The sequence below is a fragment of the Oncorhynchus kisutch genome, linkage group LG17, assembly GCF_002021735.2.
Source record: "Oncorhynchus kisutch isolate 150728-3 linkage group LG17, Okis_V2, whole genome shotgun sequence".
Taxonomy (NCBI): Eukaryota; Metazoa; Chordata; class Actinopteri; order Salmoniformes; family Salmonidae; genus Oncorhynchus; species Oncorhynchus kisutch.
Genome location: NC_034190.2, coordinates 13196163 through 13213401, shown reverse-complemented (window position 1 = coordinate 13213401; position 17239 = coordinate 13196163). Strand labels below are relative to the sequence as shown.

At 45.9% G+C, this 17239-nt stretch overlaps 1 protein-coding gene across 1 annotated transcript in view; it reads left to right on the top strand.

The window, feature by feature from the left end:
- The window catches only part of gabbr2 (gamma-aminobutyric acid (GABA) B receptor, 2), a 409428-nt gene that overhangs the window by 296612 nt on the left and 95577 nt on the right, over positions 1-17239 (top strand). The window contains exon 13 of the mRNA XM_031795138.1: positions 6046-6168. Within this exon, the coding sequence (XP_031650998.1) occupies positions 6046-6168 (123 nt within the window). The remainder of the gene's footprint in view (positions 1-6045; positions 6169-17239) is intronic.

Sequence of the window (17239 nt, the reverse complement as noted above, 5' to 3'; positions counted from 1 at the left end):
TAAACAAGCAAAACATTGTAGTGAAAAAAAAACATAAATCACTACCTGTGTGGTCTCATGGCCAAAATGATGGCCAACAGCAGGAAGTGGTGACGTGTGTTTTTACTGAAATTGTATTATGTGGAATGATGATGATTAATTATTATAATTATTATTACTATTATCACCATATCATCATCATTTTGCACTTGTCTTATGAATGAGGTGAATGGGGTCCCTTTCTATTTCAATTCAGTCAAATCAATTTCAAAGTGAACGTTTACATTTTAAGTATTGCATTTCTATTCACTTCCTGAATCGGCTGAATAGATTTGACACCGATCCTGCCTCGTTGGTCACTCTGCTAATACAGTAGCTGACAGTGATCAGGTTGTGGAAAGATGCAGAGTAGCTAACATGCATACAGGCTTTGTCGCAAATGGCACCGTATCCCCTATATAGTGCACTAACATAAGGCTCTGTCTAAAAGTAGTGCACTATGTAGGGAATAGGGTGCCATATGGGACAAAGCCATAGTGTCACCACAAGGAGGGGATTACAGCCACAGGTATGGGACCTGCTTTATGAGCAAGAAAACACTATCAACATCAGACTAGCCATGGTCATTTAGTTTTTTTGTGTAAACCAGTTAATTGAAGGAAGAGAGCGTTTTCTGTTGCTGTGAACAAGCAGCAGTATATTGTGGTAGTCACACGGTCTGGTCTGCTGAGGCTGGCTGCACTCAAGCAGAACGCAGGAGCCTAGAACCATAATTGGCCATTATGGACTCTGATAGAGAAATCCTCACTGGTTAACAGCAGCTAGCGCTTCTTATGCCACTGATTCCTGTGTCACTACACATGCATTATGTCAGATATCAAATGAATAGAGGGAGAAGAAGGTGTAGAAGAGAGAAGGGGAGGGACTGTTATGTGATATTGTTTCTGACCACATTTTCAGGGTTTGCAAAAAATAACACTTTTACCCCTCGCCTCGGAGCAAGTATGCAGCCCTATCACAATCTGGTTATCAAGTAGCAATCACAAGGGGAGCTTCCAGGTTGCTGCCTGTGACAATGTTGCTAAGGTATTTAGGTCCTAGATGGCAGGAAGCTTGGCCCCAGCGATGTACTGGGCCGTACGCACTACCCTCGATAGTGCCTTGCGGCCAACGGGGCCGAGCAGTTGCCGTACCAGGCAGTGATGCAACCATGTTTAGTTTTCCTGTTTGCTTATACAGCTCACTGACTGCGGTCTTAGTGCCAGCATCGGTTTGTGATGGTAAATAGACAGCTACGAAAAATATAGATGAAAACTCTCTTGGTAAATAGTGTGATCTACAGCTCATCATGAGATACTATCCCTCACGCGAGCGAAACCTCAAGGCTTCCTTAATATTAGATTTTGTGCACCAGCTGTTGTTTACAAATACACAGACCGCCACCCCTTGTCTTACCGGAGGCAGCTGTTATATTCTGCTGATACAGTGGATAGACCACCACCCCTTGTCTTACCGGAGGCAGCTGTTCTATCTTGCTAATACAGTGGATAGACCACCACCCCTTGTCTTACCGGAGGCAGCTGTTCTATCTTGCTAATACAGTGGATAGACCACCACCCCTTGTCTTACCGGAGGCAGTTGTTCTATCCTGCTGATACAGTGGATAGACCACCACCCCTTGTCCTACCGGAGGCAGCTGTTCTATCCTGCTGATACAGTGGATAGACCACCACCCCTTGTCTTACCGGAGGCAGCTGTTCTATCCTGCTGATACAGTGGAGAGACCACCACCCCTTGTCTTACCGGAGACAGCTGTTCTATCTTGCCGATGCAGCGTAAAACCGCCAGCTGTATGTTATCCGTGCACAACTCAGTGAAACAAAAGATATTACCGTTTTTAAATGCCCTGTTGGTATGATATTTGTGATTGTAGCTCGTCTATTTCGTTATCGAATGATTGTATGTTGTCTAATAGGACTGGTGGTAGAGGCAGATTACCCACTCGCCGTCAGATCCTTACAAGGCACCCCGACCTACGTCCCCGATATCTCTGTCTCCTTCTCATGTGAATTACTGGGATGTTGGCCTTGTCGGGGGTCTGAAGTAAATCCTTCGCGTCCCACTCGTTAAAGAAAAAATATGTTTGTCCAGTACGAGGTGAGTAATCGCTGCCCTGATATGAAAAAGCTTTTTTCGGACATAAGAGACGGTGGCAGGAACATTATGTAAAACAGCAGCCATCTCCTCCCATGTCATTTAATATGATCGGTTTCCTACTGGTCACTACCACGTCTTCTAACAGAGGCGCCGGGATCTAAAACAGCACCTTTTACACTTGGTGATGCTCTTTTTCAACCAGAACATTTCCTCAAACTACATGTGTGTAACTGAGTAACTACTGTAGCAGACCTAAGAAGTGGTGTTTTTCTCCCAGTGGGAGACCCAGCAGTAAGGCAGGTTGTTAGCCCCACTCAGTCACCCCAAGACCCAGAGGAGCTGCAACGATCCAGCCACAAAAAGCATTACAGACACTCTGCTCAGCTCAGACCGTACACACACACACACACACACACACACACACACACACACACACACACACACACACACACACACACACACACACACACACACACACACACACACACACACACACACACACACACACACACACACACACACACACACACACACACACACACACACACACACACACACACACACACAGTGTACAGTTCAGGGACAGCTGGAGCTCCCCCTGGGTTTACGCTGCTGCTGCGATCTTTCTCTAGAAAAAGTCAAGCTGAAGAAGCCAAGCTAGAGATTGACTCAAGCACTAAATAATTTACCACACACACCTTTTGTTCTATGTTCAGTGCACACGCACACAAGCACACACAGATGCTCCCTGTGGTGAACCTGATGGAATGTGTGTGGGGTTTCTGTTACTGCTGTGCGAGACTGGCCGATCATCAGGGAGAGTGGTGATTCATCTCCTTGTTTAAGCCTGCAGTTTTTTACAGGATTAAAGGGCTATGTGTTTGTGTGCTTGCGCACATGCTTGTGTGTTTGCATTCTTGCGTCTGTGTGTGTGCTTTTCTGTAACACACACTCTACCCACTGACCTGTTTTCGATTGACATATTTCGATTCCTCTCTTCAATGGAAATACAAAACAGCAAACCAATATCTATCTGACACAATATGCTTGTGTAGCTGGTGTGATTATGTAAAGGCTTGCCAGGCCTCTGTGGCTGCATCTCTGCTGGCCTTTTGATATTTGTAGTCCACCTCACATCACATCCTGGATAGATGTGTCGGATGGCAACGGCTGCAGGAGGGAGTGTGGGAGAGCTGTCAGAGAGAGTGGGAGAGAGAGAGAGTGCGTGGGAGGCAGAGAGAAAGAGAGAGAGAGATTTAAAGATGGAAAGAGACATCTCTCCTTTAAGTCTGCGGTCATCTCAAACACAAACACGTTTTGATATCTTCAGATGTGCTAAAAAAGGGAGGATCTTTTGTGTTAACATCTAAAAAGATTTATTTTTGATTTGTAATTCAAAGAAAAACAAAACAGCTCTTGCTCCTGTGAAATGTGTTGCTATGGCAATTATGCAGACTCCTCTCCTCTCTCTCTTCCTCCTCCTCCGCTTCTTCTTCCTCTTCTTCCTCCTCTTCTTGTTCCTCCTCTTCTTCTTCTTGTTTCTCCTCTTCCTCTTGTTCCTACTCCTCCTCTTCTTTTTCATCCTCTTCTTCCTCCTCTTCTTGTTCCTCCTCCTCCTCCATCAGAGCAGAGAGACTAAACTGAGTGCTCCCCAGGTGGAGCTAGACAGCCCTTAAATCTAAAGACCTATTCCCTGGTGGTTCAGCAGGGCCAGGATCTGTCTGTCGGCAGCAGTTAACCTAGCTCCCTCCCTCCCCTCCTTTTCCCTCCCTCCACACACACACTGATTGAGTGCAGGGTCTTTGGCTGAGTGAAGTGATAGCTGTTGTCAGTCATCAGAGTGTTGCTGGGGGTTCGCCATGGAACCCCAGTGATATTTGCCATCTCTTCATCAATCCCTCCGTCCTTTCGCCAGTCCCTCCATCTCCGTCCCTCCTTCCCCCCTCTCTCAGAGAGAAGACTGTAAATCAGGGTGTGCTCAATAAGGGTTCCACTCAGTAAGGTTCGCACAGCACTCCTTCACTCCTTAAAGAGGCCTGGTTCAGTGTTGGGTAAGCACGGGGCCTGTCAATCAAACAAGCTGCTCTGCAGCCTCCCTCCGTGTCTGCCTGGTAGTCTGTCTCTGAGATTTACTTTAGAGTATTCTTGAACATGCACATAGTGAGATACTCCATTGCACACACACACACACCCACAGACACACACACACACACACACTAATGTGTACACACATAGAGAAGACAAAACATAGTGCACATAGTGTCCACATAATACTGTACAAGCTTACACAGAACAGTGACCTCACGCGTGTGTACATGATCTGATATGAGCTGTGTATTTCATACTAAAATAAATACACATCCCTATGCAAACGTTTGATCATATCTGACGATCCCATTCCCCACGGATCAGGGCCTTGAAAGCAGACTGCTCTGTTCCCTGATCACAACTAGTGTGCACAGTGTATTCTACAGTTCACACAGTCCACATCCCCATGCTTTTAATGATGAATCAGCAGTAGAATATAGAAATACTGTCACCAGGGTAGGCAGAAGCATTTAAAATGCAAAGAAGAAAGCAGGCCTGATGTAGACAGCTCTAATGTTAGCAGGCCTGATGTAGCCAGCTCTAATGTTAGCAGGCCTGATGTAGCCAGCTCTAATGTTAGCAGGCCTGATGTAGCCAGCTCTAATATTAGCAGGCCTGATGTAGCCAGCTCTAATGTTAGCAGGCCTGATGTAGCCAGCTCTAATGTTAGCAGACCTGATGTAGCCAGCTCTAATGTTAGCAGACCTGATGTAGCCAGCTCTAATGTTAGCAGGCCTGATGTAGCCAGCTCTAATGTTAGCAGGCCTGATGTAATGGAGAGCAGGGAGCAGGGAGCAGAGAGCATATTTATTTATTATGGGGCACAGCTATACAGATTGACTCAGATACTGTAGGTAGTGTACTGTGCTGTGTGGATCTTATATTGTATTCAGTACACAACAACACTATGTCCCATTGGGAATAGCAGAATGTGATCATTTATTAATTTGACATCTGTCTTGGCCAAAGGGACATGAGACCATGGTCAATCTTCTGATATGATTCTTCTGTGGCGGTGGAGAGAGAGAAAGTGTTAAACCAATCCCCCATTCCATTCTGAGTCCACCGTCTTCTGTCTGTGGCGGTGGAGAGAGAGAGAGAGAGCTAGAGAGAGTGTTAAAGATAGACCACATCATTTATATGAAATTATTTCTCTCAAGTGCGTCCATGTCTGTGTTCTCCTGACCTTTGCTTTGATGTGGACGGCGGTGGGGTCAAACGCTGTTCAAAATAAAGATCAGACGGGAGGGGGCGGGGTGGCCCACCTTTCATCCTCTAAAGTTCACCAACACAAAAGAGGGTCTTTGTTGATTTATGCGACTCCTGCTCGGGTTGGTGTCTTTTACCAGCTCACTGTATCCTACCTCTCTTCCCTCCCTACCCTCCCTACCCTCCCTACATTTAAAAAGGAGCTACCTTCGTGTGTCAATGTAGGACAACCTTTGTGGTTCCAGGTAGAGCCCTTTTTGGTTCCAGGAAGAGCCCTTTTTGGTTCCAGGTAGAGCCCTTTTTGGTTCCAGGAAGAGCCCTTTTTGGTTCCAGGTAGAGCCCTTTGTGGTTCCAGGAAGAGCCCTTTTTGGTTCCAGGTAGAGCCCTTTTTGGTTCCAGGAAGAGCCCTTTGTGGTTCCAGGAAGAGCCCTTTTTGGTTCCAGGTAGAGCCCTTTTTGATTCCAGGAAGAGCCCTTTTTGGTTCTAGGTAGAGCCCTTTTTGGTTCCAGGCACCCTTTCCAAGTATTTGTCCCTTTTTCTAAAAGTGTACCTACAGCCACCTCTCTCACCCTGTCTCCCCTATCATTCTCTCTCTTCTCTTCTTCCCTCCAGATTATCAAGGACCAGAAGCTGCTGATCATCGTGGGTGGGATGCTGCTGATTGACCTGTGCATCCTCATCTGCTGGCAGATCGTTGATCCGCTGAAGAGGACCGTGGAGGAGTACAGCTTGGAGGTACATCTGACCACCATTTTTCTCCCATTTATATTAACAAAAACATACTCTGACCACGTTTGTCATGTGACCTTTCCGGAAAGGTCACATGACAAACGTGGTCAGAGTATTGGCCAGAGTATTTCCTTGCCATAACTTACTGGGGGAAATGCTGGGCCCTTATTCACCACAATCTAACACCAACATCTTGGTGGCACCACTAGATTCTCTAATAGCGATAATGGTTCTGGATCTGGGGCACCAACATGTCCGCCAGTGAGGCCAGATCAGCAGCAGGCTTCGTTGTGGTTATTTTTGGTTCAGGAGGATATGAGCCACTCTGCCACCTCCTGTCCTCTTCCACTGCTAGCCAGACACTCTCCTTACCAAGCCAGCTGGGATGTGGGGTGTTGGCAAGGCATGCCGGTAAGAAACACTTGGCAACCCTCTACCCCTGCTACTGGGTAAGGGCCGATGTGTAGAGAGCTGGTGGACTCTGCCAGGATTAGTTGAGGGATGGACTTCACCTTGCTAGGATTGATTACAGTTGGACTTAGCCTTGCCAGAATTGATTGAAGGGTGGATTTTGCTTTGACAGGACTGTTTGGAGTGTGAATAGCTTTTTGGATCCTGGCACACCATATTTGGACCACAAACTGTCATGAGTGATTAGTAGTTAGAGATGGTGACTGTAATGTTTGGCTTTGTTAAAACTGTGATTGATATTGCTGCTGTAACTGTTATTTAGGTCACTGAACACAATAACGGAAGCTGGATGATTGTTGTTGATTGATTATTGTTCTGTGAGTCTGTAACAGTGGGCATACTGTATTGTGTCTTGTGACCGGAGCGAAACTTTGATCAGTCAAATATCCACCACAAATGAACATGGTTGTACTGTACATCTTAATAGGCTCTTCTAATACACTTCTAATACAGCACTAATACAGTCTGTTTGCATGACAGCCCACTAACTACCATCCCACCATCACGGTTTAACAGCAAAACGAATTACAGATCTGCATTTGACTTCCAAAGTCGGTTGGCCTTTGATGTTGTTGGCGGTGGGCACAGACTCGTCAGGGTACACCGGGGGTACGGACTAAGTGGATGTTCAGAGCTAATTAAGAAATCCTTTCAACTCCTCCAGACACCTCCTCAGCTCCTGTCAAGATCGGAGCTTCTGACAGAGCAACGTCCTCCCTAAACGCCAACGCAATTGGTTGAGATGTTTAAAAGAGCCCTGGTGACCTTCGACAAATCAGCAGTGGGATTGGAAGTTCAGGGTGCAGAGTCGTGATGAAAGGCAGCCCTCAGTGGTGTATTCTGGGAGGATTCCGCGAGGGTTGGGGGAGGTTCTTTGAACGTTCTTTGATGCTATTGACCCGACGTGAAGCTGTTGCTTTTTCATGTTTGTTTGCTCTGCTTGGTCCTGCGGAGGAAAAAGGTGGGATGGAAGGATGAAACTCTCCCTTGGAGTCAATTACCTTTCTGTGACTTCAATTAAACGAGATGCCTCTGAAATGTAGTGTTTAGCTGGTTACAGCCCCCAAAGCAGCGGGTCACAACGCATTCACACTCTGGTCTCTTGGAAATGAAAAGACAGCCTTTTTATTTTGAGTCACTGAGTAAAAACCTTCCAACCCGTGGTGTTCTCACAGTCCCAAGTCAATGTGGTGTTCTCACAGTCCCAAGTCAATGTAGTGTTCTCACAGTCCCAAGTCAATGTGGTGTTCTCACAGTCCCAAGTCAATGTAGTGTTTTCACAGTCCCAAGTCAATGTAGTGTTCTCACAGTCCCAAGTCAATGTGGTGTTCTCACAGTCCCAAGTCAATGTAGTGTTCTCACAGTCCCAAGTCAATGTAGTGTTCTCACAGCCCCAAGTCAATGTAGTGTTCTCACAGTCCCAAGTCAATGTAGTGTTCTCACAGTCCCAAGTCAATGTAGTGTTCTCACAGTCCCAAGTCAATGTAGTGTTCTCACAGTCCCAAGTCAATGTAGTGTTCTCACAGTCCCAAGTCAATGTAGTGTTCTCACAGCCCCAAGTCAATGTAGTGTTCTCACAGCCCCAAGTCAATGTAGTGTTCTCACAGCCCCAAGTCAATGTAGTGTTCTCACAGTCCCAAGTCAATGTAGTGTTCTCACAGTCCCAAGTCAATGTAGTGTTCTCACAGCCCCAAGTCAATGTAGTGTTCTCACAGTCCCAAGTCAATGTAGTGTTCTCACAGTCCCAAGTCAATGTAGTGTTCTCACAGTCCCAAGTCAATGTAGTGTTCTCACAGTCCCAAGTCAATGTAGTGTTCTCACAGCCCCAAGTCAATGTAGTGGAGTGTATGTATTAGCCTCTCTGAGCATGAGCCTGTCCCCTGGGTGTGGCTCTGCATGCCTGGGCTGTGGAATTCAGGATCCACAGCCTGAGGAGCCTGGCTCCACTGGGCCAAGAGACAGGAGAACACTAACGAGTGAGTGAGTGAGTGAGTGAGTGAGTGAGTGAGTGAGTGAGTGAGTGAGTGAGTGAGTGAGTGAGTGAGTGAGTGAGTGAGTGAGTGAGTGAGTGAGTGAGTGAGTGAGAGAGAGAGAGAGAGAGAGAGAGAGAGAGAGAGAGAGAGAGAGAGAGAGAGAGAGAGAGAGAAAAGACATGTGCACACAAAATGAGGTGGAAACTGAGCTGCACTTCCTAACCTCCTGCCCAATGTATGACCATATTAGAGACACATATTTCCCTCAGATTACACAGACCCACAAGGAATTTGAAAACAAACCTGATTTTGATAAACTCCCATATCTATTGGGTGAAATTCCACAGTGTGCCACCACAGCAGCAAGATGTGTGACCTGTTTCCACAAGAAAAGGGCAACCACTGAAGAACAAACACCATTGTAAATACATTCCATATTTATGTTTATTCATTTTCATTTTCCCTTGTGTCCTTTAACCATTTGTACATCGTTACAACATTGTATATATACATAATATGACATTTTTTATGTCTTTATTCTTTTGGAACTTCTGTGAGTGTAATGTTTACTGTTCATTTATATTGTTTATTTCACTTTTGTATATTATCTACTTCACTTGCTTTGGCAATGATAACGTATGTTTCCCATGCCAATGAAGCCCATTGAATTGGATTGAAATGGAATTGAATTGAGAGAGCGCTCTGGTATTGAGAGAGAGAGCTCTCTGGGATAGAAGAGAGAGAGAGAGAGAGATCGCTCTGGGATTGGAGAGAGAGAGGGAGAGAGAGCGCTCTGGGATTGGAGAGAGAGAGCGCTGGGATTGGAGAGAGATCGCTCTGGGATTGGAGAGAGAGAGAGAGAGAGAGAGAGAGAGAGAGAGAGAGAGAGAGCGCTCTGGGATTGGAGAGAGAGAGCTCTGGGATTGGAGAGAGAGAGAGCTCTGAGATTGGAGAGAGAGAGGGAGAGAGAGAGAGCTCTGGGATTTGAGAGAGAGAGGGAGAGAGAGAGAGCTCTGAGATTGGAGAGAGAGAGGGAGAGAGAGAGAGAGAGAGAGAGAGAGAGAGAGCTCTGGGATTGGAGAGAGAGAGGGAGAGAGAGAGAGAGCTCTGGGATTGGAGAGAGAGAGCTCTGGGATTGGAGAGAGCGAGAGAGAGAGAGAGAGCTCTGGGATTGGAGAGAGAGAGAGAGCTCTGGGATTGGAGAGAGAGAGGGAGAGAGAGAGCTCTGGAATTGGAGAGAGAGAGAGGGAGAGAGAGAGAGCTCTGGGATTGGAGAGAGAGAGCTCTGGGATTGGAGAGAGAGAGGGAGAGAGAGAGCTCTGGAATTGGAGTTGTATGGTGTTGCGTCCTAGCTGACTGGACTGTTTGGCGGGCGGCGGTGACGAGGGAAAGATGGGATCATGGCGTTACGCCGGATGGCGGACCACTCTGGGGAACGCAGGGAGAGAGAGAGATTAGCCGCGATTGATTGGTGCGAGAAGAAGGACCATTAACTCTGAATCTGTGTCCCAAATGTAAACATATTCCCCATGTTGTGCACTATCTTTGACCAAAACCCTATAGTATGGCCCTATGGGCTCTGGCCAAGAGTGCACGGAATAGGGAATAGGCTGCTATTTGGTACCCGTGCGCTGAGATTCTTACAAGGCTTCAGGCATGGTTTCCCTGCCGTCCCTCCCCTAGCTTCCTTCCCCCTTTCCCTTCCTCTCCCTCTGTCTCCCCTGATTCTCTCCTTCCATCCTCCAATATCAAGATGTGTTAGGCGGACTGGGAGGAGAAACAACTGGCGACCTTGGGCTGGCAGACTGGGTCCACATGCAGCATCAAAGGACATAGTGTATATACAGAGATGTGGCTGTACTGAACTGAACTGTCAGTGTTTAGTCTGCTCTGCTGAGAGGTTGTTGTCTGTCAAACAGGGCAACAGGATGTAGTCTATGGTATTGATTTAAGATGTACCTGTACCTGCTGTGTACATTGATCATGTGTATCATGTGCATGTATGGACTTACCTGTAGGAGGTTGTTTGTTTATATGCAAATCTTGTATTTACTTCACTGTGTGTGTGTGTGTGTGTGTGTGTGTGTGTGTGTGTGTGTGTGTGTGTGTGTGTGTGTGTGTGTGTGTGTGTGTGTGTGTGTGTGTGTGTGTGTGTGTGTGTGTGTGAGAGAGAGAGAGAGAGAGCTTTCGGGCATACAGTGCATTTGGAAAGTATTCAGACCCCTTGACTTTTCCCACATTTTGTTACATTACAGCGTTATTCTAAAATTGATTAAATTGTTTCCCCCCTCATCAATCTACACACAATACCCCATAATGACATCACAATACCCCATAATGACATCACAATACCCCATAATGACATCACAATACCCCATAATGACATCACAATACCCCATAATGACATCACAATACCCCATAATGACATCACAATACCCCATAATGACAAAGCAAAAAAGTTTTTTGTATGAAAAAAGTATTCAGACCCTTTACTCAGTACTTTGTTGAAGCACCTTTGGCAGCGATTACAGCCTCAATTCTTCTTGGGTTTGACACTACAAGCTTAACACACCTGTATTTGGGGAGTTTCTCCCATTCTTCTCTGCAGATCCTCTCAAGCGCTGTCAGGTTGGATGGGGAGCATTGCCACACAGCTATTTTCAGGTCACTCCAGAGATGGTTGATCAGGTTCAAGTCTGGGCTCTGGCTGGGCCACTCAAGGACATCCAGAGATTTGCCCTGAAGCCACTCCTGCGTTGTCTTGGCTGTGTGCTTAGGGTCATTGTCCTGTTGGAAGGTGAACCTTCGCTCCAGTCTGAAGTCTTGAGCGCTCTGGAGCAGGTTTTCATCAAGGATCTCTCTGTACTTTGCTCTGTTCATCTTTGCCTTGATCCTGACAAGTCTCCCAGTCCCTGCTGCTGAAAAACATCCCCACAGCATGATGCGGCCACCAGCATGCTTCACCATAGGGATGGTGACAGGTTCGCTTGGCATTCAGGCCAAAGATTTCAATCTTGGTTTCATCAGACAGGAGAATCTTGTTTCTCATAGTCCTTTAGGTGCCTTTTGGCAAACTCTAAGCGGGCTGTCATGTGCCTTTTACTGAGGAGTGACTTCCGTCTGGCCACTCTACCATAAAGGCCTGATTGGTGGAGTGCTGCAGAGATGGTCGTCCTTTTGGAAGGTTCTCCCATCTCTCTAACCAAGGCCCTTCTCCCCGATTGCTACCTTTTTTCCCGGGCGTCCAGCACTAGGAATACTCTTGGTGGTTCTAAACTTTTTCCATTTAAGAATGATGGAGGCCACTGTGTGCTTGGGGACCTTCAATGCTACAGAAATGTTTTGGTACCCTTCTCCAGATCTGTGCCTCGACACAATCCTGTCTCAGAGCTCTACAGACAATTCCTTTGACCTTTTTTTGCTCTGACATTAACTGTCAACTGTGGGACCTTATATAGACAGGTGTGTGCCTTTCCAAATCACATCCAATCAATGAAATTACTACAGGTGGACTCATCCTTGTAGAAAGGATGATCAATGGAAATAGGATGCACCTGAGCTCAGTTTCGAGTCTCATAGCAAAGGGTCTGAATATTTACGTAGGTATTTCTGTTTTTTTTATTTTTGCAAACATTTCTAAAAACCTATTTTCACTTTGTCATTATGGGGTATTGTGTGTAGATTGATGAGAAAAGTGTTTTATTTAATCCATTTTTAAATCAAATCAAATGTATTTATATAGCCCTTTTTACATCAGCTGATATCTCAAAGTGCTGTGCTGAAACCCAGCCTCAAACCCCAACCAGCAAGCAATGCAGGTGTAGAAGCACGGTGGCGAGGAAAAACTCCCTAGAACATTGCCAGGATGTTCAAATGTTCATAAATGACCAGCATGGTCAAATAATAATAATCACAGTAGTTGTCGTGCAGCAAGTCGTGCAGCAAGTCAGCACCTCAGGAGTAAATGTCAGTTGGCTTTTCATAGCCGATCATTAAGACTATCTCTACCGCTCCTGCTGTCTCTAGAGAGTTGAAAACAGCAGGTCTGGATTTTTCTGCATAATCTTTGGACAGAAAATTTCTGATTTTTGCAATGTTATGGTAGATGGAAAAAAAGCTGTCCTTGAAACAGTCTTGATATGTTCGTCAAAAGAGAGATTATGGTCCAGAGTAACGCCGAGGTCCTTCACAGTTTTATTTGAGACGACTGTACAACCATCAAGATTAATTGTCAGATTCAACAGAAGATCTCTTTGTTTCTTGGGACCTACACCAAGCATCTCTGTTTTGTCTGAGTTTAAAAGTAGAATGTTTGCAGCCATCCACTTCCTTATGTCTGAAACACAGGCTTCTAGCGAGGGCAATTTTGGGGCTTCACCATGTTTCATTGAAATTTATAGCTGTGTGTCATCCGCATAGCAGTGAAAGTTAACATTATGTTTTCAAATGACATCCCCAAGAGGTAAAATATATAGTGGAAAATAAGTATTTGGTCAATAACAAAAGTTTATCTCAATACTTTCTTATATACCCTTTGTTGGCAATGACAGAGGTCAAACGTTTTCTGTAAGTCTTCACAAGGTTTTCACACACTGTTGCTGGTATTTTGGCCCATTCCTCCATGCAGATCTCCTCATGAGCAGTGATGTTTTGGGGCTGTTCCTGGGCAACACGGACTTTCAACTCACTCCAAAGATTTTCTATGGGGTTGAGATCTGGAGACTGGCTAGGCCACTCCAGGACCTTGAAATGCTTCTTACGAAGCCACTCCTTCGTTGCCAGGGCAGTGTGTTTGGGATCATTGTCATGCTGAAAGACCCAGCCACGTTTCATCTTCAATGCCCTTGCTGATACATGGCCCCATTCATTCTTTCCTTTACACGGATCAGTCGTCCTGGTCCCTTTGCAGAAAAACAGCCCCAAAGCATGATGTTTCCACCCCCATGCTCAGCATTCTTTGTCCTCCAAACACGACGAGTTGAGTTTTTACCAAAAAGTTATATTTTGGTTTCATCTGACCATATCACATTCTCCCAATCTTCTTCTGGATCATTCAAATGCACTCTAGCAAACTTCAGACGGGCCTGGACATGTACTGGCTTAAGCAGGGGGACACGTCTGGCACTGCATGATTTGAGTCCCTGGCGGCGTAGTGTGTTACTGATGTTAGGCTTTGTTACTTTGGTCCCAGCTCTCTGCAGGTCATTCACTAGGTGCCCCCATGTGGTTCTGGGAATTTGCTCACCGTTCTTGTGATCATTTTGACGCCACAGGGTGAGATCTTGCGTGGAGCCCCAGATCGAGGGAGATTATCAGTGATCTTATATGTATTCCATTTCCTAATAATTGCTCCCACAGTTGATTTCTTCAAACCAAGCTGCTTACCTATTGCAGATTCAGTCTTCCCAGCCTGGTGCAGGTCTACAATTTTGTTTCTGGTGTCCTTTGACAGCTCTTTGGTCTTGGCCATAGTGGAGTTTGGAGTGTGACTGTTTGAGGTTGTGGACAGGTGTCTTTTATACTGATAACAAGTTCAAATAGGTGCCATTAATACAGGTAACGAGTGGAGGACAGAGGAGCCTCTTAAAGAAGAAGTTACAGGTCTGTGAGAGCCAGAAATCTTGCTTGTTTGTAGGTGACCAAATACTTATTTTCCACCATAATTAGCAAATCAATTCATAAAAAATCCTACAATGTGATTTTCTCAAATTTTTTTCTAATTTTGTCTGTCATAGGTGAAGTGTGCCTCTCTCATCTTTTTAAGTGGGAGAACTTGCACAATTGGTGACTGACTAAATACTTTTTTGCCCCACTGTAGAGGGTGACCCCTAAGAAATGTTATGGCCTGACTTCAAGGCATTCGTTTTAATTACATTACATGTAGCTATAAAACCCTTCTCCTAATGCCTTAAATCAAGTCTCCTTTCTGATCCACAATTAAAACTAGTGCCCCAGATATTAATTCCGTCCCTGTATGTCCCCTTCAGAGCACTGAGGTTGCATCTCAAAGAGGGTTTAGTGCACTAAATAGGGGATAGGTTGCTGTTTGGGATGCATCCAATACCAGTCAAAGGTTTGGACACACCTACTCATTCAAGGGTTTTTCTTTATTTTTACTATTTTCTACATTGTAGAATAATAGTGAAGACATCAAAACTATGAAATAACACAGATGGAATCGTACTAACCAAAGTGTCAAACAAATCAAAATATATTGAGATTCTTCAAAGTAGCCATCCTTTGCATTAATGGCAGCTTTGCACACTCTTTGCGCATTCTCTCAACCAGCTTCACCTGGAATGCTTTTCCAACCCAATGTAAAACATAGTAAAAATAAAGAAAAACCCTGGAATGAGTAGGTGTGTCCAAACTTTTGACTGGTACTGTACATATCAGTGTCTTTTCCCACAGTAGCAGGCCTCTTTAACAGGGATCATGCTAGTTACAGCTACAGGAAAGTAGGATTGCCCTGCTGGAAAATTCTAGAGACATTCTGCTGTAAAAGGCAATTAGGTCCATTTTGCGTCTCGTGAATAATTAAATGTTTGTTAACGTTGAGGATGTTTCAGGAGAGGTAGGGGAAGTTTTAGTCATAGCTGGAGGGAGGTTTTCCACTGTGCTTCTGCATCTGCGTTGCTTGCTGTTTGGGGTGTCAGGCTGAGTATCTGTAAAGTACATAGTGACAACTGCTGATGCAAAATGAGCTTTGTAAAATATTTGATTGATTTCATTGGTTGGCTGGGACGAACAGATTAAGCCCCATGCACAGCACAGACTGACACGTGAGTATCAATACACCCGTGTTAGAGAAAAGGCCATGTGTGTGTGTGTGTGTGTGTGTGTGTGTGTGTGTGTGTGTGTGTGTGTGTGTGTGTGTGTGTGTGTGTGTGTGTGTGTGTGTGTGTGTGTGTGTGTGTGTGTGTGTGTGTGTGTGTGTGTGTGTGTATCTGTGTCCGTGTGTGTGTGCGTTTGTGTGTGTGTTTGTGTGTCCGTGTGTGTGTCCGTGTGTGTGTCTGTGTGCGTGTTTGTCCTTGCGTGTTACCCATATGTGAAAGCCCCTCTACTCTGGCCTCAGTATTGTCTCTGGTGTAATGAAGGACAAACCATTGAGGGCCTGATTAGCATTCTGGTGGAGCCTGCAGCAGACCCCCTCCCCTCCCTTCTCCCCTTCCTCTTTCTCCCCCTCGTCTCCCACTCTCTCTCTCCCACCTCCTCTGTCTCTCTTCCCCCCTCTCCTCCCTTCTCCCCTTCCTCTCTTTCTCCCCCTCGTCTCCCACTCTCTCTCTCCCACCTCCTATGTCTCTCTTCCCCCCTCTCCTCCCTTCTCCCCTTCCTCTCTTTCTCCCCCTCGTCTCCCACTCTCTCTCTCCCACCTCCTCTGTCTCTCTTCCCCCCTCTCCTTCCTCCTCCACCCTCCCTTTCTTTATTCCTCTCCTCCTCTTTCTCCCCCTCGTCTCCCACTCTCTCTCTCTCTCCCTCTTCTCCCCCTCCTTGCCATCTCTCATTCCAAGGCTGCAGCAAGCAGGCTGCAAAGCAGAAATATTGCAGTGTTGCATCGCCATGGCAACGGCCATGGTTTCTGACACCCATAACGGCAGAGAGCCGCACTGTTGATCCACGAGACTAAAAAAAAATGTGGAAAATGGTTTTGGCTGTCACTTCAATGTGGTGACACATGCACAGAGGCACAGGCAGGCTGCTTGCAGGCACACACACACACACACACACACACATACACACACACACACACACACTTGAACATGCACCCACACACACACACATACTTGAACATGTACACACACAAACACACACAAACACACAGACACGACACACAGGACGTTTTTCTCTCCCTCCCTAAAGCTTTCTCTTTCTGACCAAGTTAATGTGAGGCTGTGTGTGTCGGTCAGGGTGACCAAGTTAATGTGAGGCTGTGTGTGTCGGTCAGGGTGACCAAGTTAATGTGAGGCTGTGTGTGTCGGTCAGGGTGACCAAGTTAATGTGAGGCTGTGTGTGTCGGTCAGGGTGACCAAGTTAATGTGAGGCTGTGTGTGTCGGTCAGGGTGACCAAGTTAATGTGAGGGCTGTGCAGTATCGCTGTACTCTGTAGCTCGCACACGCACACACACTCACACACAGCACACACACACCACAGACACACACGACTCACTGGCTCCTTTGATGTGTGAATGCACTTTCTGGATTTGGCCCTTTAATAATCTGAGTAATTGGTCTGAACATGGAAGCCCTCATTATCAGCCGGTGAAGGAAGACAGGGAGGTGGTAATGTCCACAACGGGGGGTCGAGGGTCAATGCAGCAAGGTGACCATGGAGACCATGGAGATTAACATTCTCATATCCACAGCCATGGAGACAGATTCATATTCTCATATCCACAGCCATGGAGACAGATTAATATTATCATACCCACAGCCATGGAGACAGATTAATATTCTCATATCCACAGCCATGGAGACAGATTAATATTCTCATATCCACAGCCATGGAGACAGATTAATATTCTCATATCCACAGCCATGGAGACAGATTAATATTATCATATCCACAGCCATGGAGACAGATTAATATTATCATATCCACAGCCATGGAGACAGATTAATATTCTCATATCCAC